Raw genomic sequence first — 24541 nt, forward strand, 5'->3', positions numbered from 1 at the left:
TTGTCGACCCATTCCTCAAACGTGCGCAATAGCGGGTTTGACTGGCATCCCGCAAATATGGCAGGTTCTGTCGGCAGACTCAGTGCCGTTGACATTGACTCTTGAGGAAAAGGGCGAAGAATTATTGTAGGGACAAAAATGGAGAATCGTGAAATCAGATGGCAGATTTGCCGCACAGGAAGATTGCTTGGGTTGATACTGATGTGCAAAATTAACAGCCTGGCAATAATTGGTTTTGGGCAGGTTTTCGACAGATACGGAGAGGCCAGGCTGGCGAACGACGGGACCAAAGGGACCACGATATGAGATATTTTTTGATAGAAATGGGTCTCTGCAATATTTTGAATGAGCTTTTGGGGCGGCCATGGCATGGGTTCGAATCTTAGGTGTTTGGTCTTCGCCACGAGGTTTCGCGTTCCTGCACGATCCCTTGCATAAGCTCCATCTGATACCGGGTGTACATGTACATTGCCCAAAGAAACTAAGGACGATACAACTGTTCCCAGACAGTTGACACTGATTTAAGATCATACAAATGTGCTATGATTTCCGGGCATCACATTAATCAATTAACAGCATATATATATGCATCTATCGTAAAGTAGATAAACGAAAATGTCATACAAATAAGCAACCCACTTTTACGCCTCCAAAACATTCATCTGAATCGTAATTCCAACCTTATCCAAGCGATCAATATACTCCTGCCCTAGCATCGCAGGTGTCAGATACCCACCTTTAATTTCCTGTGACATCCTCTCACTCGTCAACAAAACCATAGCCGACTCCGCAAGCAACACTCCCGTCATTCCATAAGCATCGCAATTTGCCTTGTACGTCCCAAGTACTTTGATAGGTTTCCCTTCAGCAGACCTCTCTTCGGCCGTTGCGATCGCTCGATACTCAATTCTGTTCCCTGTAGTTCTCCGCTTTTCCGGCCCTTCGCCTGGTGCGTAGATGAGTTTCCTCACCAGCCAACGCACAGGTGGTAATGTGAGCGCCAGCACTCCAAATATGGTTGAAATGTGCAAGATGATTCCGACCAGGGCATTGCGAACGGCCACAAAAGATTCGAAGTGGAAGTGCGGTCCGTACAGCTCGGGCATTAGGGAGCTGCTACGGTGAACGACGGCGACGTCGCAATGGCCGGTGATGTAGCTGGTCATCGTGCCTAGCTCAGGCACGACGCGGACACCAAGTACTCGTTGAAGAAAAGGGGACGAATATTTTCTTTTGTGTTGGCTGGCGGATAGGTAATAAGGGTTCTGTGCCTTGTATAATTCCTTCAGGGGCACTTTGTCAACCAGTCCTATGACGGTTGAGAAGGTTCCGCCACTCACGCCTGCGGTTCTATAAGGACCGAAATTTGTTAGGAGGGCTACAATTCTCATAATATTTTCCCTATACAAGTGGGAAAGGAGTAGCATGGTGGTAATTGCTTACTTCAGCTTATAAATAGAACTAATGACTTCCTTGGTGTGGACAGAGAATTTGTCACTGACATATTTGACCAGCGCCCAGGTTAGTAGATCTGTGGGGGCGCATTCCAATCCGTCTGCTGATATTATCTGATGAACAGGTAGTAAGTCAGTAATAAAAATCACACTTACCCCATGATTTATATATATGCCTGCTTATCACTCACTATTGCACCTGTCTCCTTAGCCTTCTCGTGGTATTTCCCGATCATCTCTTTAACCCACGGCATCTCGCCGGTCCTATGGATCAGAATCTCCGGTAAGTATTTTGAACAAGTAAGTAGAAACTTTAGCAATCCTTACACATCAAGATAATGAGTACCATTGTTGGCACAAGCTTCCACAACTGGCGTCGAGTACAGATGGTACGGCCCGACACAGTTGAGAATCACTTTAGTCCGTTTAGCAAGTGAATCTAGCTCTACAGGCCGTAGTTGCAAATCCACGATCTCTGCCAGTACCCCGGAGAATTAAATCAGCAATCAATTATATATAAAGAAACCGCCCGCAGGGGTAAAGGTACAATGGGGAAGAGAAAAAGCCTGAAGACGACATACCCGGTTCTTTGCGCTCGGGATCAAGTTTTCGCAATTGCTCCCCAAGCACGCTGAGTTTCTCCACACACCGTCCAGCAATTGCCCATGTCAAGTTTGTGGGAAGATTCTGCACAATATGCTCAGCGCAAAGCTTCCCCGTATATCCCGTTGCGCCCAGAAGAACAATGTCGAAATGCCTTGGGGATGTCATGATTTTCTGCAGCGAGAACTCTTGTTGCCATAACCATCCAAGACCAAAAGCTCCTTGTCATTCGATACTATTTATTTATTTTTGGGGGGCAAATTTGGGCCAATCATCAAGAGTAGAACTGAATAGCACTGGGAAATATTTCTCGGAAAAATACACGGACACTGGAAATATTCAATACCACAGTGGAAGTTATGGGGCCTTGATACCTAACTTGGCAGCCAAGTTTTATGCTGCAAGCCTCTAAATCTACCCCAACTGGTTAAGGACCTTGCCAACTGGTAACTATGTACTAGTATTTAACAAGTTTACCATATATATTTCTAGTCTGCTTCCAGTGTGTGGCAAGGCGAGGGAGCTAAAATAATAATATGGCTGAAGATGTTGCAAGCCGATCCCGTGGTATAAGAAAGCAAGAAATTCCTCGAGAAAGGCTCGTGGATTTGGGATTTTTCCGTGATTATGAAAGGAAAATTCTCCTGATTATTATAGTTATGATTGTCATTGTAATGTTTTTTATCTCTTCATTAGGGAGCGGATATATATCATGTGATATTTATGCACGTGACCTTTATCTATCGCGCCAAGTCTCGAATTTTGACCTAAGCGAGCCCACAACCTTCAACGACGCTCATCACGCAACAGTCTGATTTCTTGCAGCCTCATACTTCCTCCTCTCCTTGCCCGCATATACACATCCAGCGCGACAAGATGACGAAGCGCACCAAGAGTACGTTTGCTAATCATGCTTTTTAAACTGTCTTTTTTTCTCGATTTAAAACCTAGGCTAATTTAATGTTTTTATAGAGGTCGGTGTCACCGGTAAATATGGTACCAGGTACGATTCAATCCCACGGTCAAATACTGCGATCTCCCGACTTTTTCCTGTGGTGGGGTCGCTTTCATGTAGGAAGCGATATACATATGTATTTCAGGGGAATAATTACGGCAGAAGCTCTGGAAACATACAAAGGCGAGAGATTAAGACGGAAAAGTGCTGTAACTGACGCAACAATATTTGTCGTTGAACAACAGATACGGTGCCTCGCTCCGAAAGCAAGTGAAGAAGATGGAAGTCTCCCAGCACGCCCGATACATCTGCACTTTCTGCGGCAAGAATAGCGTAAAACGCAAGGCCGTTGGTATATGGGAGTGCCGGTCATGCTCAAAAGTCGTTGCTGGTGGTGCATGGACTGTCTCGTATGTTTACATTCCGTCGATTGCGCTCCATTACTGGGGCTCTATTGTCATTCCCTTCATCCAAGAGGTTTTGTCGAATAGATATCAGGCTGACAAAAAGCGCTTTTTGGTTTTGACGCTGTGGTATTAGGACTCCTGCCGCAGCCACCATCCGATCGACCATACGTCGTCTCCGGGAAATTGCGGAAGTTTAAAGATGACCGGAGGATGGGAGTTATTGAGTTGTGTTTCTATTTTTCATCTGTGGCCTTTTAGTGTTTCCTTTTAATGTTCCTTTTTTTTTTTTCTCGGATGAAATGACGGGAATTTGGGAGGTTGCAATTATGCAAATGAAAAAAGAATCTCGATGAGAATTTCACCAGTTTCTATCTTTTCTATTCGATTTCGCTGCGCGTACATCCTGCGAAACAAGAGATTCATATACGGGTAAAGGAAACATTCGTTCCGCAGCGTGAGACACTCGATTGATGGGTTTTTCACGGCTAACCGATCGAAGTCTCCCGAGGCCGAGTAGAGAGAGAAAAGACAAATCGAAATTTTGCATTTCTTCTTCCCAACCAGGTCCTAATTCGCTGATCGGCCACCCTTTCTCATGGTCGAAACACACATGGCAGGCGTTGTTCGGGCACCAATATTCATGACTCTGACAGACCTACCCATAGTGATGATACCTATACTTCCAATTTCTATATATACCACCCACCGAGCACGGCCAATTTGAGACTTCCGCTTTACCACACAAGGCTTGACAAGCTCTGGCTAGCACGATTACCTTGTACTGCCCCTAACGCAATCATGAGGAAGGTGGCCAATGCACTGAAAAATATTGAAAAAGCTCTATTTTTCTTAGTCTGCCATGGGAACGATGGAAAAGAGCAGTTCCCCTCATCCGCAGAGACAATCTGCTTCCGCAACCCGTAAGGGCAAAATACGGGCAAACTCTTCCTCTATACCAATTGCCGAATCAGGATTTCCGGCCAAAATTAAGTCAGCCTGATTATCTTTCCCAATTTGCCAGAGGAAAGTCACATATATCGAGAACGGCCCTAAGGATAAGTGTTCTTTTGAGAGTAGATCTTTCTTTGGTGACCTCCTAACTCCGGTGGTTGGCATCGACACCACTCGCGTAGAAATCAATGCACGTCTTAGCTAGTATGGCTAGCATGATCAAAAGCCAACAATACTAAATTAGGATATTTTTTTGGGGAGGTGGGCGGTGAAGAAATCATGCGCAAACCCTCAGCCAAGGAATCAACCTGGGATGGTGGTATTGGCAGGCGCTGAAACATGATTCCTTGAAGGTAATAGAAGGATCTAGTGACGTGGCTAAACTGCTCACGAGTAATAACGCACGCGCAGAACCAGCTCAGCTACTGTTCGACTAAAAGTATAACCTGGCTAGGATAGTTAAAATGCCCCGATAACTACTGCGTACATAATGAGGAGACACATCCCTCTGTGACCCCCAATCGTGCCTAGCTTACAAAAGGTACATGTACCAGCAGGGAAGTGGTGGGTGCATCCTCACCGGTTCGTGGCGCATATCACGTTGCTGCGCTAGTACCCCAATAGGCCTAGCTGGCTGCTTAGCCCAGGTTGAAAAGGCAACTCGTTCCCCCACAGCTTCCAGTTCTTTACCAACTTCATCCCATCTCCAGTACTTGAATATCACGGAAATTCAGCTCTTCATGCCGCCACAAAACCTCCTATCTATACATACGCTCTTCTATTCTCTCAATAATGCCAGACACTTGCATAGTGTGTCTAGGAGACCTTGGCGATGGCGCCAGCGAGCCTCCTTCTCTTCGTTCCGTCGTCGACGCCCTCCCGCCAAGACCTGTCAATACTGACGAAGCTCCGGTGCTAGAGGTGGTGGTGAAATCCCCACAGATAGACTTGGACCCTGATTCGGGGAAAATTGCCCATCTTCTTCCTTGTGGCCATAATCTTCATGACGACTGTCTAAAACCTTGGGTAGAGAGGGCGAATAGCTGCCCCATATGCCGGCAAAACTTCAATATGGTGGAGCTAACGCATACTGTTGGAGGTAAGTGGTGAATTTCGTCAAGAGGTCTTCACCTTTGTTACACAAGTGAATTTGGACTGTCTTTTCACTATTCAGCTGGGACTTAAAATTTCTAACCCTTCTACGTTGTGTTGTATTATTTTAAACAGGTCCCGTTGTTTCGACATATTGTGTCCAGGACCGTGTGCAGGTTGCGGAGATTGACCCCTCGATGGTAATGGACGATCTCGGAGATGAGTCCGATTCACAACCATGTCCAATTTGCGGATACAGTGATAATGAAGACGTCCTTCTCCTCTGCGATGGTTGTGATGTTGCCATCCATACGTACTGTGTCGGACTGGATTCCGTCCCCTCCGGCCCATGGCACTGTTCCCAATGCGAAACACAACGGCCTATTTCAGCGGTAGGCCAACGTCTACCGAATCGGTCCGGCCGCCGCACCCGCAGTGATCAGAGGAGAACGCGCAGTCGGAATCAGATGCATGCATTTCATTGGGCCCGTGTTTGGCAAACTGTCTGGGATCACCTCAACCTAGATCTAGACTTTCCTTTCGACGACGAACAAGCGAACAGCCGCAGTGCTGAACAACAAAGACGCGAAGCTAATAATCGCAGAGAATTTCGTGCTTGGGAACGTCGTTTTCAGATTGCTGAGCGCCAGGGGGCGGCTAACCGATTTAGAGATACTGCGTCAGCGCTTCTCGAAATCGGACGAGGTTGGCCCTCTAGACCTAGGCAAAGGATTGAGACCCCAGAGCCCGAGTCCCTGGACGAAGTAAGAGCCTGGAACGCATTCGAAAGAGCAAGGGAAATACAGGACGATCCCTGCTCGAATCGTCGAAAACGCAAGTCCCCGACTGCTTCGCCAGTTGAGCCACAGCCGCCACAGCCCGAGCGGAAATTGAAACGCCCCCGAACGAGACGGCCGGAAGCTCTTGCTGCTGACTTTCTTGATCACGGGGGTGAGTCTTCCAGATCTGGAAGATCAGCTAACGGTTCTGCTTCTTCTGGAAGGGTTCCCGCTGATAGCAATGCTAGTACGGGCCCAAGCTTTCTGCAATCCCTTCTCAAGGAGGTTGAGGACTCTTCTGCCCCCGGTTTGACGAACGGCTCGTTGAGATCAGCCGCTTTCTCGTCGACACGAGGAGATTCGAACTCCCCAAGACCATCATCCCCGACGCAGTCGTCTCTCTCCTCCAATCGCTCCTCACCTCGGCCGTCATTTTCCACACCACCTCCGTATAACAACAGCAACAGACCAGCCACACCCACCGCGATATCTGATCCATCTTATTCCTCTCCCGAATTTTCACCTTCGTGCTCTCCTAACCAAGAAGAACCAGGGACCGCAGAACAACCTCGACTGCCCCGCCAAATGGACCGAACGCGGCGAGCCGGCTACAGCTCATCGACATCGCCATCGCGCTCGCTATCCGATGAATCATCTCCAACACGTTCCTCCCTCTCGCTCTCCGTAAAATCAGATCTACAGAAAATGGTGAGCGCAGCTCTAAAACCTCATTACCGAAGCCGCGGTGTTTCAAAAGATGAGTACACAGATATAAATCGACGGATCTCACGATTTCTCTACGACAAAGTCGGTACTACCGTCGCACTAGATGTAGAATCGAAAACTAAATGGCAAGCTGTTGCCAAGGAGGAAGTAAACAGAGCCATCGCCAGGCTCAAGGAGTCTCGGGACTTGAATAAGGCGTGTGAGACAAGTGACATTAATCAGGTCTTTTCATGAACTCACGATGCATATCAACGATCCTTATGACGATCATATTCCCTGGCGCCCCGCATTTTTGCATCTTATATTTAGCTAGTTTTTTGTTTTTCCCTTTTGTCCTTTAACCCAGTTTAAAACCATATTGTCTTCGTACGTTGGAAAGTCAATTGGCGCGGCTGATTTGCGTATTTCAACTCAAGACAGGCGACAAGTTTTCCCCGTGCGTGAGTCAGTCGTCTTTATGTCGTGGTTTAGAACTTGGGAGGACCTACATTTTTTGCTTTTAATCACTCTGGCGTAGGTGGATATTTGTTCTGGGATGTTATTGAGGATAGATACCCTGTTTTCTTTGTGGTTGCCTTCTTTTTTGACTCCCTTTTGTCAATTTAATCCGACTCTTCTTCCCTCTACCCCTCTCTCTGCCCATATATTCTACTCACCTCCCTCATCACTCGATACAAGCCCGCAATTGCATCCTATATCCAGCATGATATAGTGTAATATTTATTGTCAGACACATCGCTGACAAGCAATGGATACCACCAAAAGTGCCGTTGTCAGCCATTTTGTTCATACCGCTATTTCTCGCAGGTTTGCAAAATTAAACCGCCGGTTTTCTTATTGCTCGTCGATTGGTCCTCCTATCGACGATGTGGATATCTATCGATGGTATGAATATCTATTGATGATATAATTATCTATTGATGATATAATTATCCAGCAATGATATGAAGCTCCAGACATATATCTAGCAATATCCCTCAGTATTATTCTTTATCCATGTTGTTCTCCAATATCCCATCTTAGTAGATGCGATGCACTTTCTTTATGCTTATGTAACTGGCTGTAGTGAGCGTTCTCGTTGAGATAGTGTTGGAAGTCCTACACAACCTAGATATTTTGTTGGGGGTTTTGGATTGGTTCGTCCGCTCTACTTTTACACCAGAATGGCGCTGGTGGTGATCGAGCTCTTTTGTCCCAGTGGCCTAACAGCTTTGAGGGGGGGTGGGAAATGTTGCTTCATTTTGTGGCTGAAATGATGTCAATGTGTGATAATTTATATTTATGCAGTGGAGACTTGAATTCAACACTAGTTCACAGTTGGCTTAAAATCCCCTCTATTCTTATCCCTAAATTATCTATCTTGCCTATTCAATATCCAATCAATTTCGATGAGAATAAACATCACCATCTACCTCTCAATGCTAGCTTAGTAGCTGACTATCTATCTGCCTACTTGCCTATCTATCTACTGATCTGCCTGAATGAATGATATCCACCGATGACATCTATCGATGACATCTACTAATGATATCTTTCAATGATATCTATTGATGATGTCTGCAGTGATATCTAGCAATGATATTTACAGATCTGCAATCATGTCTAATGATGATATCTGTGATGATATTGTTTAATAACAACATAATGAATAATATGACTTCGCACTTTCTCTCCATCTTGCACCAGCTGTATGTTCCATGAAGCTTCCGCTATAGAGTGTTGTGGCTGAGCTTTCCAACCCTTTGGAGGAATTAAAGATGCCTTTATCCCTGGGATTTAGAGGTTCGTTTGCCCACCCCCGGAAAGGGTGACAGTGGCAGCCTGCCCCTAGTATTTATCAAACCTAACTCTGCTCGTTGGTAAATTAATCAAATATCACAGCTATAGGTTGGCAGTAACGTTGAGGTGGCGGATAACGTTGTGGCGGACCCTCGTTGACGAGGGTCTGACCAGAGGTTGAGGTGAACGGTAGTTTACAAACCATCTAGCGCCCGGTTAAGTTCAGAGAGTGCAAAACCATTCACTGAATTCATCATCAAAATTAACATTTATTAAATAATTGAGGTTTTGGTCATTGGACCTTTGGGAGTTCGAGGGTTGGGATATTGTGGCGGAGAACCCTAATTTCTTTTACTTCCCCTTTTTGTGGAAAGTTAGTATTTCATTTGCCTCACGGAGGGGCCTTATGATGTGGCAAGATCGGTGGAAGGGCACAGGTGTTTCTCGATCTTACTCTGTTCTCTTCACCTTGGACAACGGACATCCTAGCCAGGGCATGTCCCCCCCCCTTTAATCTCTCTCTATGCAGCCCAATAGAGCCCGCTTGTCAGCATACTTTGGGCCAGCAGTGGATACGTCCCCTTCCTTGCCCTTCAAACTCGATCAGGTCTTAATTATGAGATACTTATAGTTACTTATTCTTAGATAGTAAGTAGCTTTACGTCTCTCTCTCTTTCTTATTCTCTTGCTATTACGTATATACCATTCGTATTCCCTACTTCAATATCTATTACAGATATAAATTAGTAGCAAAATCTGTAGCTGGAGTAATCAGAGCTCTAGTAATTATTTTTTACTATTTTATCTCATAATCAAATCGAATCTTACTCATTTCATACCAGCAATCCGTTGTTGAATACATATAGTACAAGTCTTTCCTTGCACGCAAATATAGAAATATATGTTACAATACGCCCCATAATCGCTAGCAATATAGGTTGGAACCATTTGAGCTCCAGTTTTGATATGTCCGCTTATATCTCTTAGAGTTCTTGAGGAGTTTTGTTTCAAACTTTTGCACACAAGAGGAAATATCAACACTGGGGCTTAAATGCCAGTCTTGGCAGAGGCGGGGTGGATAGCGCAATGGCAAATGCTGCCCGTGGAAGGCCTTTGCGAGTAACCATTGAATGACTGGGGCCCATTCCTGCTGAGGTACAGAGATTATGGGTTTGAATCCCATTCTGCCACTGGTATTACCATGAAGAAAGGGTTCTATAGAGATAGGAAGGGTATATTATTGGCAGGGCTAGAGAGTATTCAATATGTCTTCTATTGATTTCGTTCCAGTATGACACGGTGAGGGTATGAGGCCCGTGTTAGCGCAAAAATTCTACAAGGGTGTGCCAACATGCTTCCACAGATTCAAATCAGAGATTATTCCACACATAGCGCTTCTTGCTAATGCACAGTCCTTTTGTGGGTGGAAAGAATTGCTCAGTCACTCTGAATCTTCAGACCGGAAATGAAGGACCTGGGTTCTCCAGCTGACCAACAACAGTGATGGAACAGTGCAGGACCTGATTCCCAGCTAACCAAGATGGTTCTTGCGTGTCCATGGGACTCTACTACCAGCATGGCGCTGGTGGTGATCGAGCTCTTTTGCCCCAGTGGCCTCGCAAATACTAATACTTGTAAATCAGCCTAGCATATTCACGAGCCCTGATTTATTTCCCCGATTTAAAAGAAATCAGGCTAACTTTGTCTAAAATAGTATTCAACTTATTGAACCTCACTGTGACGGGTTAGCACCCGTTAGTAGTTAACTTACGCAACCAACCCCTACCGCCCGCTCGCCCTCTCACATGCTCTCGCGCACCTACAAAACACCCTCTCCTCACGATCCCGCTCCGCGCTCGTGTAGTCTCTAATGATTCCTCTGTGTAACTCTTAATGTTCTTCCACTCCGCACTCCACTGCAGTGTGACCTCTGATATTCTTCTGTTCCAATTCCTTCTCTATAAGAACTCCCTTTGTACAACCTTTCCTTCTGATCTCTTCTCTCTTTCCTTCCTTAATCAATTCATAATCTGTTATCAGGATAGTGTCAAGTCTGTTGATAGTGCTGTTGAAACGGATCGTACAAATTGCACAAATGGTACGAACAGTTTAATCTGTAATAACAGTAACATCTGGTTAATCGATGGCACGCCCGTTACACTCACAAAGCACTTACAGTTGGTAAACAGGCTTATTCTTATTTACTTATTCTTCATCTTATAGACAAGTCCGCTCCTGATTTTAAGATCTGTGTAGTTTAGTGAGATCGCTTTCCCATGGTTGTTAGAGAAAGCTTATCTTAATATCTATAATACGATTAACCTTAATGCAAAACATCTGAGGCAAAGTAAAGTCAAAATTTCTACGAATATATAAGGAATATCCAAGGATTAGAGAATGGGAAGGCTTTTCCATTCGCCTTTATTCAGTGCTTTTAACCTTTCTGCAATGTCCATCTCCTTTCAAATTACTTCCCCATTCATATAACAGCTATATATTTGATGAAGTCATCTATGTCAGCATGCTGAAATTGACTGCTACTGTGCTACTTATTTTCATCAGCATGGCTGTTGGCCGCGTAGCCCCCCACTATCGATCAGAAAAAAATCCTCCACCAGATAGAAACTATATTTGGAGATATTGTTCGACGGAGGTCTGGGTATGTAATGATATAATTCAACCCCCTCAACCGTTTGCATGTATCTAAGTAGCTTATACTATATCTAGTGTGAAACCAATGAGGATTGTAACGTGTATGATGATTGTATTAGAAAATCATTAGTAAGTTATAGTTTTTTCTAAAAATAATGAAAGCTAATAAAATAGTAAATACTGATCAAATTGAAACCAGGATCATGATCCAGGTTATGTTGGATGTGGTGTTGACATTTTCGAGTATCATACATGCTGGACTTGGGCTGTAAGTGGTCCACCTCTCTCTTCTATAAGCTAACCTCTAACAGCCAACACAGCCAGTAGACCCTTCATAGCTCAAGTAGTTAACTATATGAAATTATTTACACAAACCACAATTATTCACATGATGGTTATTTTAAAAGGGTAGATAGTTCAGAGACAACATTCAGACATATACTATTGACATAGGCTAGTCAAGAATGTCAAATATCATATTCATCAAGCCAGTATAAACAATACGAACTTAGCACAGTCCCACTAACTATTATCAAACTCTCTCAAGTATATTGCTAGGAATTTCATAACAGAATTATTAGCTTCAGATATTCTTCAATAAATATATGATGCTATTCTTGTGACTACTATAGATAATCTACACCAAGTTTTCAACCTACATCCCCTATACAAAGGACGTATTATTGGCTGAGGAACTCATTGAAATCGTTTATACTAAATTATACACTAGTAGCACTACCTGTGCAGCCTGCAAAAACACATCTCTAACAGGATCACTATTTAATAGTCAATGTTTTGCTAGATGATAACGCAGTTCACTACTTCACCCTTTGCACCCACTCCTACTCAACGCCAATCTTTGCCATACAAAATCAAGAATGGCTGGCTATTGATATCTCAATATTTACCGTAATAAAATATTATATATTTGTACTTTATTGATGCAGGTGAATATAGTTGGAAATAAAAGATTTTGATTTTTAAAATTATCAATAGGGTTGCTATTACAAAAACTTTTTCTCGGGACGACGGAGTGTCCGAATATTGACCCAAATACTGAATATCAAAAGAATATTGAAGTGACTATGATAACTCCGATAATTACATGATAAACAGGCAGTATTTATAAGGAAGGGAATGCTCGAATATACGAGCGAGACAGTGCTCAGTTTATACGAGAACTTACGAGATATTATCTCCAACACCTTTTTGTAAATCAGTTACAGTATATAAATTGCGAGAGCTGTATTCAGATTATAGTATTGATATCAATATAGATAATTCACATTTTGAAATGAAGAACTTACAATCTTAATTATATTCAGCAAGAAACAATAGATGTCTATTATACTACGGGGCAACCTGCCCCTAGCACCCCCCTTTGGGGGGGGGGGGGGGGGGGGGGGGGCAAACGAACCTCTAAATCCCAGGGGATGAAGGTATCTTTAATTCCTCTAAAGGGTCGGAAAGCTCAGGCACAACACTATAACAGGAGCTTCATGGAACTTGCGCTGGGGCAAGACGGAGCGAAAGTGCAAAGTCATATTATTCATTATGCTGCCATTAAACGATATCATCACAGATATCATCACTAGATAGATATCATAGCTGATATATCATCGATAGATATAATTAACAGATGTCATTGCTAGATATCATCAGTGGATATCATTCATTCAACCAGGTCAGCAGATAGGTAGGCAGGTAGGCAGGCCGGTAGTCAGCCAGTAAGCTAGCATTGATAGATAGGCAGGTAGCTAGATTGTGACGTTTATTCTCATAGTGATCGATTGGATATTGAGCAGGCAGATTTGTTGGTAGGTATGGAGGTGGATGTGTAGCTAGCTATCTAGCTAGCATTCTATATTCCATTAGCAATAAATAGATCGGATATCGAGATCATTCAGGGGTAAGAATCGGATCTGAGGTACTGAGCCAATTGTGGACTAGTCTTAAAGTCAAATCTCCACCGTTCCAAAAAAAGTGGGAATTATCCCACTTTGACATCAAGCAATGTTTTCCCCCTCAGAGCTTCGTATGATTCTGAGAGACTTCGCTTCGCTCCGTCTAATCATTTAATAAGTGCATAGGTTGGTTAATTGCACTTGGTTAAGAGCCACTATTTCTTGTATAAATTTAGTGCATATCAAAATAACTAGTGGTTCAAATATAGTCTTCAAAGTCAAAAATCAAATCTGCATATTTTCCCATATAGAATCAATTTGTAACGGTAGGCCCCCGCTTATAAGTATAGGTATTGGGCGCGGCTGGCAGGAAGTTTTGGCCTAAGTGGTTTGTGCTGTACTGCCCGGCTGGTGCCTGATCATTACACAAATATCGTTAGAGAAGACAAGTATACTCACTTACTATACTTACTTCTCATTTTTGAGCGCACGTAACAAGCTCACCACGATCTGTTATAAGTATAAACTTCTTGAATTCACTGTACTCAACAGAATCAGTTCATTGAAAGACGCAATATCATAGAATATCATCAACATAGAAGAATATATAATTTTAGAGTCACTGGGGCAAAAGAGCTCAATCACCACCAGCGCCATGCTGGTAGTAGAGGGGACCAACCAGTCCAAACCCCCAACAGATCTTTGTCTGCCTTCTATCAGTGTATCATCTTTAGAATATCGCAATCTTCTATTTTTGAACTGAAAGGAGAAATATTTATAGATCTCACGAAGAGATATTTTAACTAAAGGTAGATAATCCTTCGTGAGCGCACCGCGTGGTGGGTCTGTCGCGATTGGGGCTGGTCGATTCACCAGGGGAAAACCGTTCATTACTATTGTTAGCGACTCCACGCAGGCTCATTTCAAGTGTAAGAATGATAATGACAATGTTTATGTCTGAGCCATCTCAATGGCCTATGTCGCGGTCACTGGTCCGTGTTCGGCCAACTACGGCCAACCTTGCCCAAGCGGGGACGTCATACAACTAGTGGGGTAAAACAAGAGAAGTATGTCCGCAGGTTCCGAACGTTTCGGCCTTAAACCATAGTAAATCCAAAACGCCTTCATATCACCCCGTCCAGGCAGTGCAATCAATACGTTCCAATTTCCAGACAAAACGTTCGATCCCTCCGGAGAAGATGGCGACAGATATTTCCCTCGCAGGTGCAACGAACTCGTCCCATATTATGTATTCCCTCAGAAGCTGGTTCACATGCTAACCAACTGGAGACAATTAGACTACCTGGAGATTCGCAACGCGGCCTTTGAGTGGTCTGAAAGCTACGATCTCAAAGACTGGGAGCGACTTCAAAAGATCCTAGCCCCTTCTGTCCGTCTTGACTTCCGCAGCCTCAAGGGCGAGTTACATGAGAACTTGAGCCCCAAAGAGTATGCCGCCATTCTTTCCAGCCGGCCACTCCTGGGTGACAGAACCTTGAAGACACAGCACCTCTTAGGCGGCGCCAAAGTGGAGTGTCAAAGCGACGGCATAGTCAAAGTTCAGCACCAGATTCGCGTCGCCCATCAACGCTACAAAGACAATACCTTTACTGAGGTCCTAAACAAGGGCCATGGTATTGGCGTTACCACGCATTGGTACAGGAAGATTGATGGAGTTTGGAAGATAGAAGGTGTTGCGCCGAGATTGGACTGGAGCGAATATGACCTCTTTGGTACCCTGGCTCCTCCCAAGGAGAGCTAAATCTTCATGGTAGACAATCTATGTCTGCATCTCTGCAGCAATATACACTGTGGCTATAAATTCACCATTACTATGTTCGTACTGATAACCTGCACTCTTTAAACTAATAGTCTCTGTGCTTGCCGTCCCATGAGACCACGGCCGTAGGCTTTGTCAAGAAGGTCCCATCGTACTTTGTGCGCATCAGATGGCAGCTCAATATTTAACTATCATGGCTTACCAACCAGCAAACCACATTGGGAAACTGGGCGTGAATGTGCCCACCAACGGCGGCGCAGACGAAAAGTGTATGTTTATCCGAATATTGACTCTAGTTAACTTAGTTACTGATGGAGGTGGAAGGTAGGTTCATTGTAACCATCCAGCGGGCGCAGCACTGCTTAAACAGGTGTTGTCAAGTAGCATCAGCAAGCATTAGGGACCCCTCCTTGCCACGAAGACCCAAACATCATGTAGCTGGCCTGGATATTATTTACAAATTTTGCCTTGTTATCCCATAAAACGATATTCCCACTCCCATTCCTTCATTAAAATTATTTCTTATTCCCTAACTAATTTCAACTATCATCATCATGTTCATCTATCTTCTTGCCCCTATCCTCCCTGAAAACATTCTACAATATCCTGCTTATTAAGCCTAAAAACGCGGAAAACAATTGTTCCTTCGCCATCCACTTGTGGGTAGTCTTAGTCGATTCTTTTCGAAGGATTTGTGGCCAACTTCATAGACATAGGGCAGGGTAGGCTCTCGGCATTTGATAGGATGATAATATTGAATAGAGAGAGGATCGATCGCGTTCGATGGATGGCTTCCGTTGATATTTGAGGTAAACACACCTTCAACTAGGATGGAAGACGCAGTAAAGAGGGTGGTGCAATATGAGAGACAGCATGCCTACTAGAGGCATCTGCATAATGATTGCAAAAGAATCCAATTAATCATAGCAATATGAGAGGCAGCAAGCCTACCAGGGGCATTGCATGCATCATGATTGCAAAAACAACTTAAAAGGGAGACAGCTGGCCTCTTCAAGATACTTAACCTGCTCCAAATCAACACACCACTATCGTAGGGAACACGGGACCAGCCACTAGGTTAAAACTTTCAAGCATTTGATGGCATCGGCGAGTATTAGGGATGCCAACAGTTACTATTTTTACCCGCGTAAGGAGTTGAAATGGATAAGCTCTGGAGCTAATTATAGATTTACGATCAGATTTGATCCTAGATTGTATCAAAATTAGATAACCTTTATCCAATCCTTGAATCAGACTTTGCTGCGGAAGCTATATGATTATTGCCAAGAGTGCTAAAACGATGCTGTCTTCATTTCATTTACATATACTTTTCCTCATAAATACCACTATCTTTTCAAGTAGAATTATTATCAATTGAATAAATTCCTTGATATTCGGTAACTTGTGGTCGATATTCGGATAACTACCTAACGGAGGAAAACGAGGTGCTCCACGGTTTGAAAAGATCTAAGAGCAACCTCGGTCCAGCAAAACCGTCCAACCGAGGTTATTGTTTGGATTGCCAAACTTCCCTATTGGTCAATCAAACGGCTGGGCATTAGGGGCGTGGAAATAAAGTCCTTGTCCTGGCAAGCCCCTAAGCACTTGATTTGGGTTTGGAGGCGAGATGCCCTAAAGCTTGGCTGTTAAGTTAGGCACCAAGACTCCAGAACTTCGACTGCGAGCACTCCTGATTTCCATCATATTTCTAGCGCGGGAGAAACTTTATTTCCACGCCCCCTGGATTATGGGCTGTGACGGAGCCCCTGCAACGGTTCATACATTAGTTCGTCAAGGAAGTTCGGCTGAATCTGCATTCCCACGCAATTTGAGGCTCCTGGATATGAAATAACTTCAGAGCTTGTTTCGAAGAAGGCATGATTCTAAGACCAACTAAAAAAAACTTTGCCTTGTCTTCAAGTTATCGAAGGACGGAGAGCAACATAACTTATCTAGACCAAGCAGAGCTTGACAAACTCGCTAGCTGTAGTTGTCTGAACGCATTGAATATGTAGCTCAAGAGATCTTCAGCGAAACTGCAGGGAGCATTGGATGAACCCTTCAAGCATCAAGGGCCTTCTGGGATATGTGTTAGTTTGTCAGGGATATCATCCTGGACGGTGCAGGTTTTCTCAGCCGGAGATAAGAAAGAGGGTGATCCCATGTGTTGCATAATATATATAGTCAGGATGAGGTTCATTCTTCCAAGTGCTCTCGTTCTCTCGTTCTCTTGTTCTCGTTTCACCTTTTTATTTTCTTCTCTCTTTTCTACCTCCACATTTGGATTCATATCATTTGGCCAGGTCCAAGCGAGACTTGGTCTCGCTTACATCAGAAGATGGAAGAGGAAGACATAGTTGGCTCACCATCCACAGTTCGCACAATGGCAACTTCCCTGCAGCCACTGTTATCAAACGACACCATAACCGAACGAGAGACATTTGGACCGAATAATGGAATCGAAATAAAAAATACTTCGAGAGGATACAGTTGGGAAGGGGACCAAACGAACGCTGATATTGAGACGGACGCCCAGCTTAGGGAAGCGCGATACCAGCCGGATACCAGCACGGCTAAAGACCCGAATCTGGTTCAATGGGAGGGGCCCTCCGACCCAGGAAACCCTATGAACTGGAGTCTCGCGAGGAAGTGGTATGTCACCATTGCCATTTCGTGTGTTGCATTCCTTGCCATGTTCTCCAGCAGTGTTTTTGCCCCAGCCACCGGATACACTGCAGAGGAGTATCATGTTTCAGAGTTGGTCATGACGCTGGGGACGAGCCTTGTTCTATTCGTAAGTCCTTAGTGGATTGGTCCCTTCCAATTTAGCAATGATGTTGATTGTATTCAGGGATTTGCTTTCGGACCATTGATATGGGCCCCGTTATCCGAAGTGTACGGCCGAATGACGCCTCTATGGATCGGCTTCGTTGGATTCACCATCTTCCAAATACCCGTAGCAACAGCTCACAATGCTGAGACTATTTTGATTTTTCGGTTCCTGATCGGGATATTCGGCGCCTCCACGGGTGCTACCATTGCGGGTATCATTTTTGACATTTGGGACCCCGTCACTCGCGGAGTTGGTGGAGCGGTATTTGCCGTAGCAACTTTCGTTGGGCCTGTTGCAGGTCCAATTCTGGGTTCATTCATTGTAGAATCGAAGCTTGGATGGCGCTGGACCGCATGGCTGACATTCATATTCTCTGGAGTCTGCGCTATTATTGGAATCACCACGATTCGAGAGACTTATGCCCCAGTCATCCTGCAGCGCCGTGCTGCTCAGCTCCGGAAAAGCACAAGGAACTGGGCACTCCACTCCGAGCTGGATGAACATATGCCAACATGGGTAGACCTCTTCACAAAATACTTCTCCCGCCCACCACAGATGTTGATCAAGGAGCCAATCCTTCTATTCATGACGATATATATCGCCGTCACCTACGGCATGCTCTATCTCTTTTTCTTTGCGTATCCTATCTCTTTTCTCCGGGACCGCGGCTGGAAAAACGCCGGAGTCGCTTCATTACCTCTATTGGGTCTATCCATCGGAATCATAGTTGGTCTAGGCATCATCGCCTATGGCACAAAAACCCATTTCGCCCGTAAATTAAAGGAACGCGGAAGTGTTTCCCCCGAAGACCGACTTCCCGAAGTGATCATTGGCGCTGTCTGCCTACCCATCGGTCTCTTCTGGTTCTCATGGACATCCAGTCCAGAGATTTCCTGGGTAGCGCAAGCTCTTGCTGGAATCCCCATTGGTGCGGGCATCATCATCATATTCTTGCAAGGAATCAACTATCTTATTGATGTTTACATGATCCTTTCAAATTCTGCCATCGCAGTCAACACGTTTGTGCGATGTATTACAGCCGCTGCTTTCCCGCTGTTTGCGGTACATATGTACGAAAAGCTTGGGGTTAATTGGGCGGGAAGCTTACTGGGATTTTTGTCTCTTGCACTGGTCCCGCTGCCGATTCTTCTTTATTTTTATGGGGCGAGAATTAGGGCTATGAGTCGCTTTCAAGTTAAGCAGTAATGAGTGAACGATATCAAAATAGTAACTGAATCTTAGTACCTGATTCCTTAGAGATTTCGCTCCCGCCTCTTTCGTAGCTCTCTCTAATATGGGGACGAACGTGTAAAATCGAGGCTGCATAGCCACTATGGTGAAAAAAAACCACCCTTGAACCCTTGGTTGTTGGAACAAGCAACGAGGTCAATCAGGAAAAGCAATTCATCGATGGCCGTCAAAAATACCCGTACATCTCGTTACAATATTTACCGTCATACCACGTGACTGTGCCGGTACCTTTGAGTTTAACCCCGACGCGTCGACTCTGAGCCGCGCGAACAATGGAAAGAAATTCGCTTCATATAGCAAAGCCAGCGTAGAGACGACCCGGGTACACAGGCTATTCGTTGAACTCATTGTTGTCACGATTGCTTCTCGCGAACCCAGCAAAGTCTCTCCCGGATTTGTCCTACCAGACCAATTGATTGCCAAATCTGTGCCCTCCCCTTTTCACCTCTGATCAACAACCATATGGTCACCTAGCTTCCGAGGAACCCCCCCCCCCTCTCTCTTTCCCACAAACGACGATGCCTACGCGCACTCGACATTCTCTTACTGCTACGACTCAAGTTGCTGAGCCTGAGGAAGAATCGAGTGGCCTCCGTCGCCTAAGGTTTAACGAGACGCTCTCATGGCGGGCTGGTCGAGCGATTCCGGTTGCAGACTTGTTGGAGAGGCTGGAATCGCTCGCGCTTGAACTGCGACAACTAGACCAGGAAGAGACGGATAAGGACTCGCTGAAAAAGGTATCCCAGGAGCTGGCAAGCGGGCATTTGCTAGGACACCGAGATAAAGGTGTGCGAGCATGGACGACTTGTTGCGTCGTGGACATTTTGCGCCTCTGCGCGCCAAATGCCCCCTTTACGGGTAATCAGCTAAAGGTATGGAAATGCGGGTTTGGACTGATACTTATTGAATGGGTTTTGAGGGAGGGGAAAAATTCTGACATAGCCATTTGCCATAGGATATATTTACCACCATCGTCACCTCAATAATTCCTGCCCTCGCAGATCCCTCCAATGCATATAATGAACAACACGTATATGTTCTTTCGTCCCTTGCAGATGTCAAAAGTATCGTGCTTTTGACAGATCTGGATGCGCCTGATACCCTGATTCTCCCGCTGTTTTCGTCATGCTTCGATATTGTATCGGGCTCATCAAAATCGTCAACGGGCGAAGAACTAGCAAAGAATGTGGAATATGACATGACACGGCTTCTGGTACCTATTATTGATGAATCGTCAGTACTTGCGCCGGAAATCATTGATGTTATTATCGCACAATTCCTGCGCGTTGATCCGCGGATCGTCGAGCACACTTCCAGCGGCAAAAGCAAGAAACACGGTGCGCATGTGGATGCAAAACAAGGGACATTACTCCTGAAAGAATACCCCCCTGCTTATAACATGGCTAAGGCCATATGCAGCGCTTGTCCTGAAAAGATGACGAGCTATGTGAGCCAATATTTCAACAACGTGATTGTAGATGCTTCAGGTTCTACGGAGACGAATGGGCTACCGAAGGTGCATCATCGTGCAGGCATTGATGATTCCGACGACGAGGCTGAAAATATTAAAGAGCTAAGCAAGGCGCATCGTCTTATACGAGAGGTGTGGCGTGCTTGTCCGGATGTGCTTCAAAATGTGATCCCACAACTAGAAGCGGAATTGTCCGCAGAATCTGTATCATTACGACTTCTCGCCACGCAAACAATCGGCGATGTCACAGCTGGCATCGGCGTCGCGGGCCCTCCAACCCCGCCGCCCATGGATCCAGCTGCCTATCCTCCAGCAACATTGACAGGCGAATCTCAAATCACGCAACCGAATGCTCTACTCCTACCACTCGCTCCTAAACCCTTTTCACAAGCCCATTCCACCGCGTACCAAAGCTTTCTTAGTCGACGCCAGGATAAATCTGCATCTGTACGGGCTGCTTGGGCTACGGGGATCGGTCGAATCATACTAACGTCCGCTGGTGGCTCTGGGCTCAGCACCAATGAAGAGCAAGATTTGGTTCAAAGTCTAGCAAAAATGCTTGGAGATGCGGATGAAAAGGTCAGGATTGCTGCAGTTGAAGTCATCGGGACATTTGGTTTCTCAGACACTGTCAAAAAACTTGGTATCAGTGGTGGAATTTCTGATCAAGGTTCTGTTCTTTCCATTTTGGCTGAGCGTGTTAAGGATCGAAAACGCACTGTCCGTGAGCAGGCCATGAAGATACTAGCACGTATATGGGGGGTCGCATCTGGTGAAATCGAGGCGAATAATGAGCAAGTTGCAATGGTTCTAAAGGACATTCCCTCTCGAATTCTCGACGCTTATTACACGAATAATCTTGATATTCAACTTCTCCTTGACCATGTAATATTCGAAATTCTTCTACCACTGAATTATCCTCCCCTAAAGTCAAAACCTGTCAAAGGCGATTCGAGTCAGTTGCGAAAATTGAAAAGCTCAACTCGGGAAGCTGAGGGTTATACTGAAGCTGATATTGAAATGATACGTGTTCGACGAATTCTTACACTGGTTAAGGGTCTAGACGAACGGGCAAAAAAGGTATTCTTCGCCTTGCAAGCTCGTCAATTGAGCATGAGGACATTTATGACTTTCTACTTGACCGCCTGTGAGGAATACAATGTAAGTCTTAGGGTACCCTGGTATTCATAATATGATATAAGTTCTAACAATCACTTCAGGGCGGTGTGATGGACAATGATGAGGAAATTACCAAGTCGAAATTATCTAAAGTCATTGATAACCTGGCCAAAATGCTTCCAGACCAAGCCAAAGCTTCGGCGGACCTTTGGAAATTTGCAAAAATGCATGACAGGCGCAACTACCAGCTTATTCGGTTCGCTATGGCTGTCGTGAGTGATTACCGAACCGTAACAAAGGCCATCAGGGAATTATCCAAGCGAATCCCAACAAACACCTCTGCTTCTACGAGTTTGCTCGAGACATTAACTCCGTTGGTTTACCGGAGCAGCTCCCTAATCTTCAACCGAAGTCATATCCCTGCGATTATGGACTTGTCAAGAAGTGACGAATTCGGGCTTGCGAATACCGCACATGAAATGCTCAGAGAAACTTCATCCCAAAACCCAGAAGTTCTCGAAGCGCATGTCCAAGATATGTGCAAAGACCTGGAATCTCATGCGCCAAGCGCCAAGCAATCAGATGAGGCGGGCGTTGAGGAGGTATTAAAAGCTTGCGCCGGGTTCGCGAAGAAGCTACCTACTAAACTTCCCACGGAGCGCAAATTTTTAATTGCTCTTACCAACTACGCCCAATACAGCTCGTCGCCCAAAGCGGCGAAACATGCCGTCTCTATTATCATGGCCACATCGGATAAGAAGCAGATGTATGCGAAAGACCTAATAAAGAAGTCAGTCCAGAACTGCACATACGACTCACCACACTTTCTCACCAAACTTGCAACGATATCCCAAATCAATCTTCTTGCTCCAGAGATTGCAGATGAAAAAAGTGATGCGATCATCTCTATCGCTACGAACGACATACTATTCAATAATCGGTCATCAAAACCGTCCGCTGAGTACACGTGGTCTGATGAGATAGATGATGAGACGTCTGCTAAGGAATGGGCCCTTAAGATCCTCGTGAACAGAGTCCGTGCCAAGCAAAGCATAGAAGATGAACAGACTTTCCGTTCTTGTGCTGAACCTGTTTACAAAATCCTCAATACCCTTGTTGCCAACGACGGAGAACTTTCTGAGAAACACAATTCTCCAGCAACTCAAAAGCCAAGACTTCGTTTACTTGCCGCAAAACTTATCATCAAACTTAGTAGCGCTCACTCAATCTGCGAAAAGATGCTGACCCCGACGGATTTCAATGTTGTCGCCCTTGTTGCGCAGGATCAATTGGAGCCCGTGAGGTCGAGTTTTATCGGACAGCTAAAGAAGAAACTTACGCAAACGACGCACTTGGGTACAAGATGGTATGCTGTTGCCTTCCTCCTGGCGTTTGAACCAAATAAAAACCTCAAGGACAGCACACTTACCTGGCTACGATCTCGAACACATTTCTTTACCCGCCTGTCGCAAAACAATGACAAGGGATCAGACCAGCAGACAGTCATGGAATCACTGGCTGCACGCCTTCTTTCCCTTCTAGCATACCATCCTGATTACCCCCCTGAATCATCTGACGAGTCTACTAAAGTGGATGACCTCGCGGATTTTGCTCGATACATACTTTTCTACCTTTCTGCAGTTGCCAACGAAAACAACCTTTCCCTTATTTTCCACATCATACAACGAGTTAAGCAAGTTCGAGACGCCATCACCGGCTCAGCAACGATGTCCACTCGCCTTTATACTCTCTCAGACCTTGCGCAGGCGACCACCCGTCGCTTCGCAGAATTATACTCCCAACAACATAAAATCGGTGGCGGTGGTGGCAGTGGAGCAGCCAATATTCTCCAAACTTATCCTGGCAAAATGCGGCTCCCAAGTTCACTCTTTACAACTATACCAATCCACAGAGAAGCAGTTTCTATTGCAGAGAAAAATTACTTAGCAGAGGAGGTTGACGATAAGCTCGACCGCATTGTCCGATTGTTCATGAAGCCAAGAACCCAGTCAGTGTCTAACGTGCAGAGTCAAGCACGAAAACGGAAGGCAGATCTACCATCTATGGACAAGAGTAGTGGATTAAAAAGGGAGCGCAGAGATAAGAAACAGAAGGCTCTCCCAATTCGGAAATCTTCGATCTCAGAAACGGGTGTAAAGCCTGCCAAGCGGAGGAAGACGAGCGACGAAGATGATTGGGATGGTGGCGGAAGGCCAGGTGAGACGGAATCAAATGCCCGCCGTAGAAGTGGTCGGGAAATCAAAACCCATGTTTCCTACGCTGAAAGGGATAGTGATGAGGACGATATGAAAATGGTGGAGTCGGAAGAGGAACAAAGTGAGGCGGAGGAAGAGGAAGACAGTAGCGCCGAATCAGAGAGCGAGGGTAGTGGTCGGAAGGAATCGCCCAAGGCAGAAGAGGAACCAGAAGACAAAGTGACTGAAGACGAAGAGGAAGGTCGGAACAACGCTACCCCTAATTCCTTTTCGGGCAACCAAGATGAATCAATGGAAGATGTCCAGATATCCTCCCCGGCCCCACAGCCGAAATCTAAGCGCCAAATGCCTATGAAAAAACAACGGCAGCAAGCCGAATCTTCTTCGCCTGTTACTATTACTCAAGGCCAGGGCAGAGGTAGGGGCAGACCTCCGGGTAAGAACCGGTCAAGGAATACGCGGGGAGAAGCAGGATCACCAGAGCAGAAACAGTCTGCTACCGCTACTACTGAAGCGGAACCGGCGAGAAGGTCAATGCGGCGGGCGCGTTGATGATGTTCATATTTCTG

The 24541-nt window shown here is 45.3% G+C and overlaps 7 protein-coding genes across 7 annotated transcripts; 6 read left to right on the forward strand and 1 right to left on the reverse strand.

Annotated features, from left to right (window-relative positions):
* Positions 1–549: 549 nt before the first annotated feature.
* Positions 550–2252, reverse strand: HCBG_07435 (uncharacterized protein; the record flags this gene model as incomplete). Its single annotated transcript, XM_045434484.1, has 5 exons — positions 550–1350; positions 1444–1568; positions 1646–1718; positions 1782–1929; positions 2036–2252. The coding sequence occupies 5 exons, from the start codon at positions 2223–2225 to the stop codon at positions 642–644; spliced, it is 1245 nt and encodes a 414-aa protein (XP_045284691.1).
* Positions 2253–2855: 603 nt separating this feature from the next.
* On the forward strand, positions 2856–3981 carry HCBG_07436 (60S ribosomal protein L37A; the record flags this gene model as incomplete). Its single annotated transcript, XM_045434485.1, has 4 exons — positions 2856–2952; positions 3030–3060; positions 3258–3422; positions 3553–3981. 4 exons carry the CDS (start codon positions 2934–2936, stop codon positions 3614–3616), a joined length of 279 nt encoding a protein of 92 aa, XP_045284692.1.
* Positions 3982–5162: 1181 nt separating this feature from the next.
* Positions 5163–7594, forward strand: HCBG_07437 (PHD and RING finger domain-containing protein c; the record flags this gene model as incomplete). The annotated part of the gene is made up of 2 exons (XM_045434486.1): positions 5163–5469; positions 5598–7594. The coding sequence occupies 2 exons, from the start codon at positions 5163–5165 to the stop codon at positions 7199–7201; spliced, it is 1911 nt and encodes a 636-aa protein (XP_045284693.1).
* A 3642-nt stretch (positions 7595–11236) lies between these two features.
* HCBG_07438 (uncharacterized protein) lies at positions 11237–12204 on the forward strand (the record flags this gene model as incomplete). Its single annotated transcript, XM_045434487.1, has 4 exons — positions 11237–11405; positions 11474–11527; positions 11598–11666; positions 12031–12204. The coding sequence occupies 4 exons, from the start codon at positions 11310–11312 to the stop codon at positions 12202–12204; spliced, it is 393 nt and encodes a 130-aa protein (XP_045284694.1).
* A 2297-nt stretch (positions 12205–14501) lies between these two features.
* On the forward strand, positions 14502–15064 carry HCBG_07439 (scytalone dehydratase; the record flags this gene model as incomplete). The annotated part of the gene is made up of 2 exons (XM_045434488.1): positions 14502–14526; positions 14601–15064. The coding sequence occupies 2 exons, from the start codon at positions 14502–14504 to the stop codon at positions 15062–15064; spliced, it is 489 nt and encodes a 162-aa protein (XP_045284695.1).
* Positions 15065–17465: 2401 nt separating this feature from the next.
* On the forward strand, positions 17466–19121 carry HCBG_07440 (citrinin biosynthesis transporter CtnC; the record flags this gene model as incomplete). The annotated part of the gene is made up of 2 exons (XM_045434489.1): positions 17466–17876; positions 17934–19121. The coding sequence occupies 2 exons, from the start codon at positions 17466–17468 to the stop codon at positions 19119–19121; spliced, it is 1599 nt and encodes a 532-aa protein (XP_045284696.1).
* Positions 19122–19684: 563 nt separating this feature from the next.
* HCBG_07441 (uncharacterized protein) lies at positions 19685–24524 on the forward strand (the record flags this gene model as incomplete). Its single annotated transcript, XM_045434490.1, has 3 exons — positions 19685–20038; positions 20122–21798; positions 21858–24524. 3 exons carry the CDS (start codon positions 19685–19687, stop codon positions 24522–24524), a joined length of 4698 nt encoding a protein of 1565 aa, XP_045284697.1.
* Between the last annotated feature and the right edge of the window lie 17 nt (positions 24525–24541).

This window comes from Histoplasma capsulatum (genome assembly GCF_000150115.1).
Source record: "Histoplasma capsulatum G186AR genomic scaffold supercont2.12, whole genome shotgun sequence".
Lineage (NCBI taxonomy): Eukaryota > Fungi > Ascomycota > Eurotiomycetes > Onygenales > Ajellomycetaceae > Histoplasma > Histoplasma capsulatum.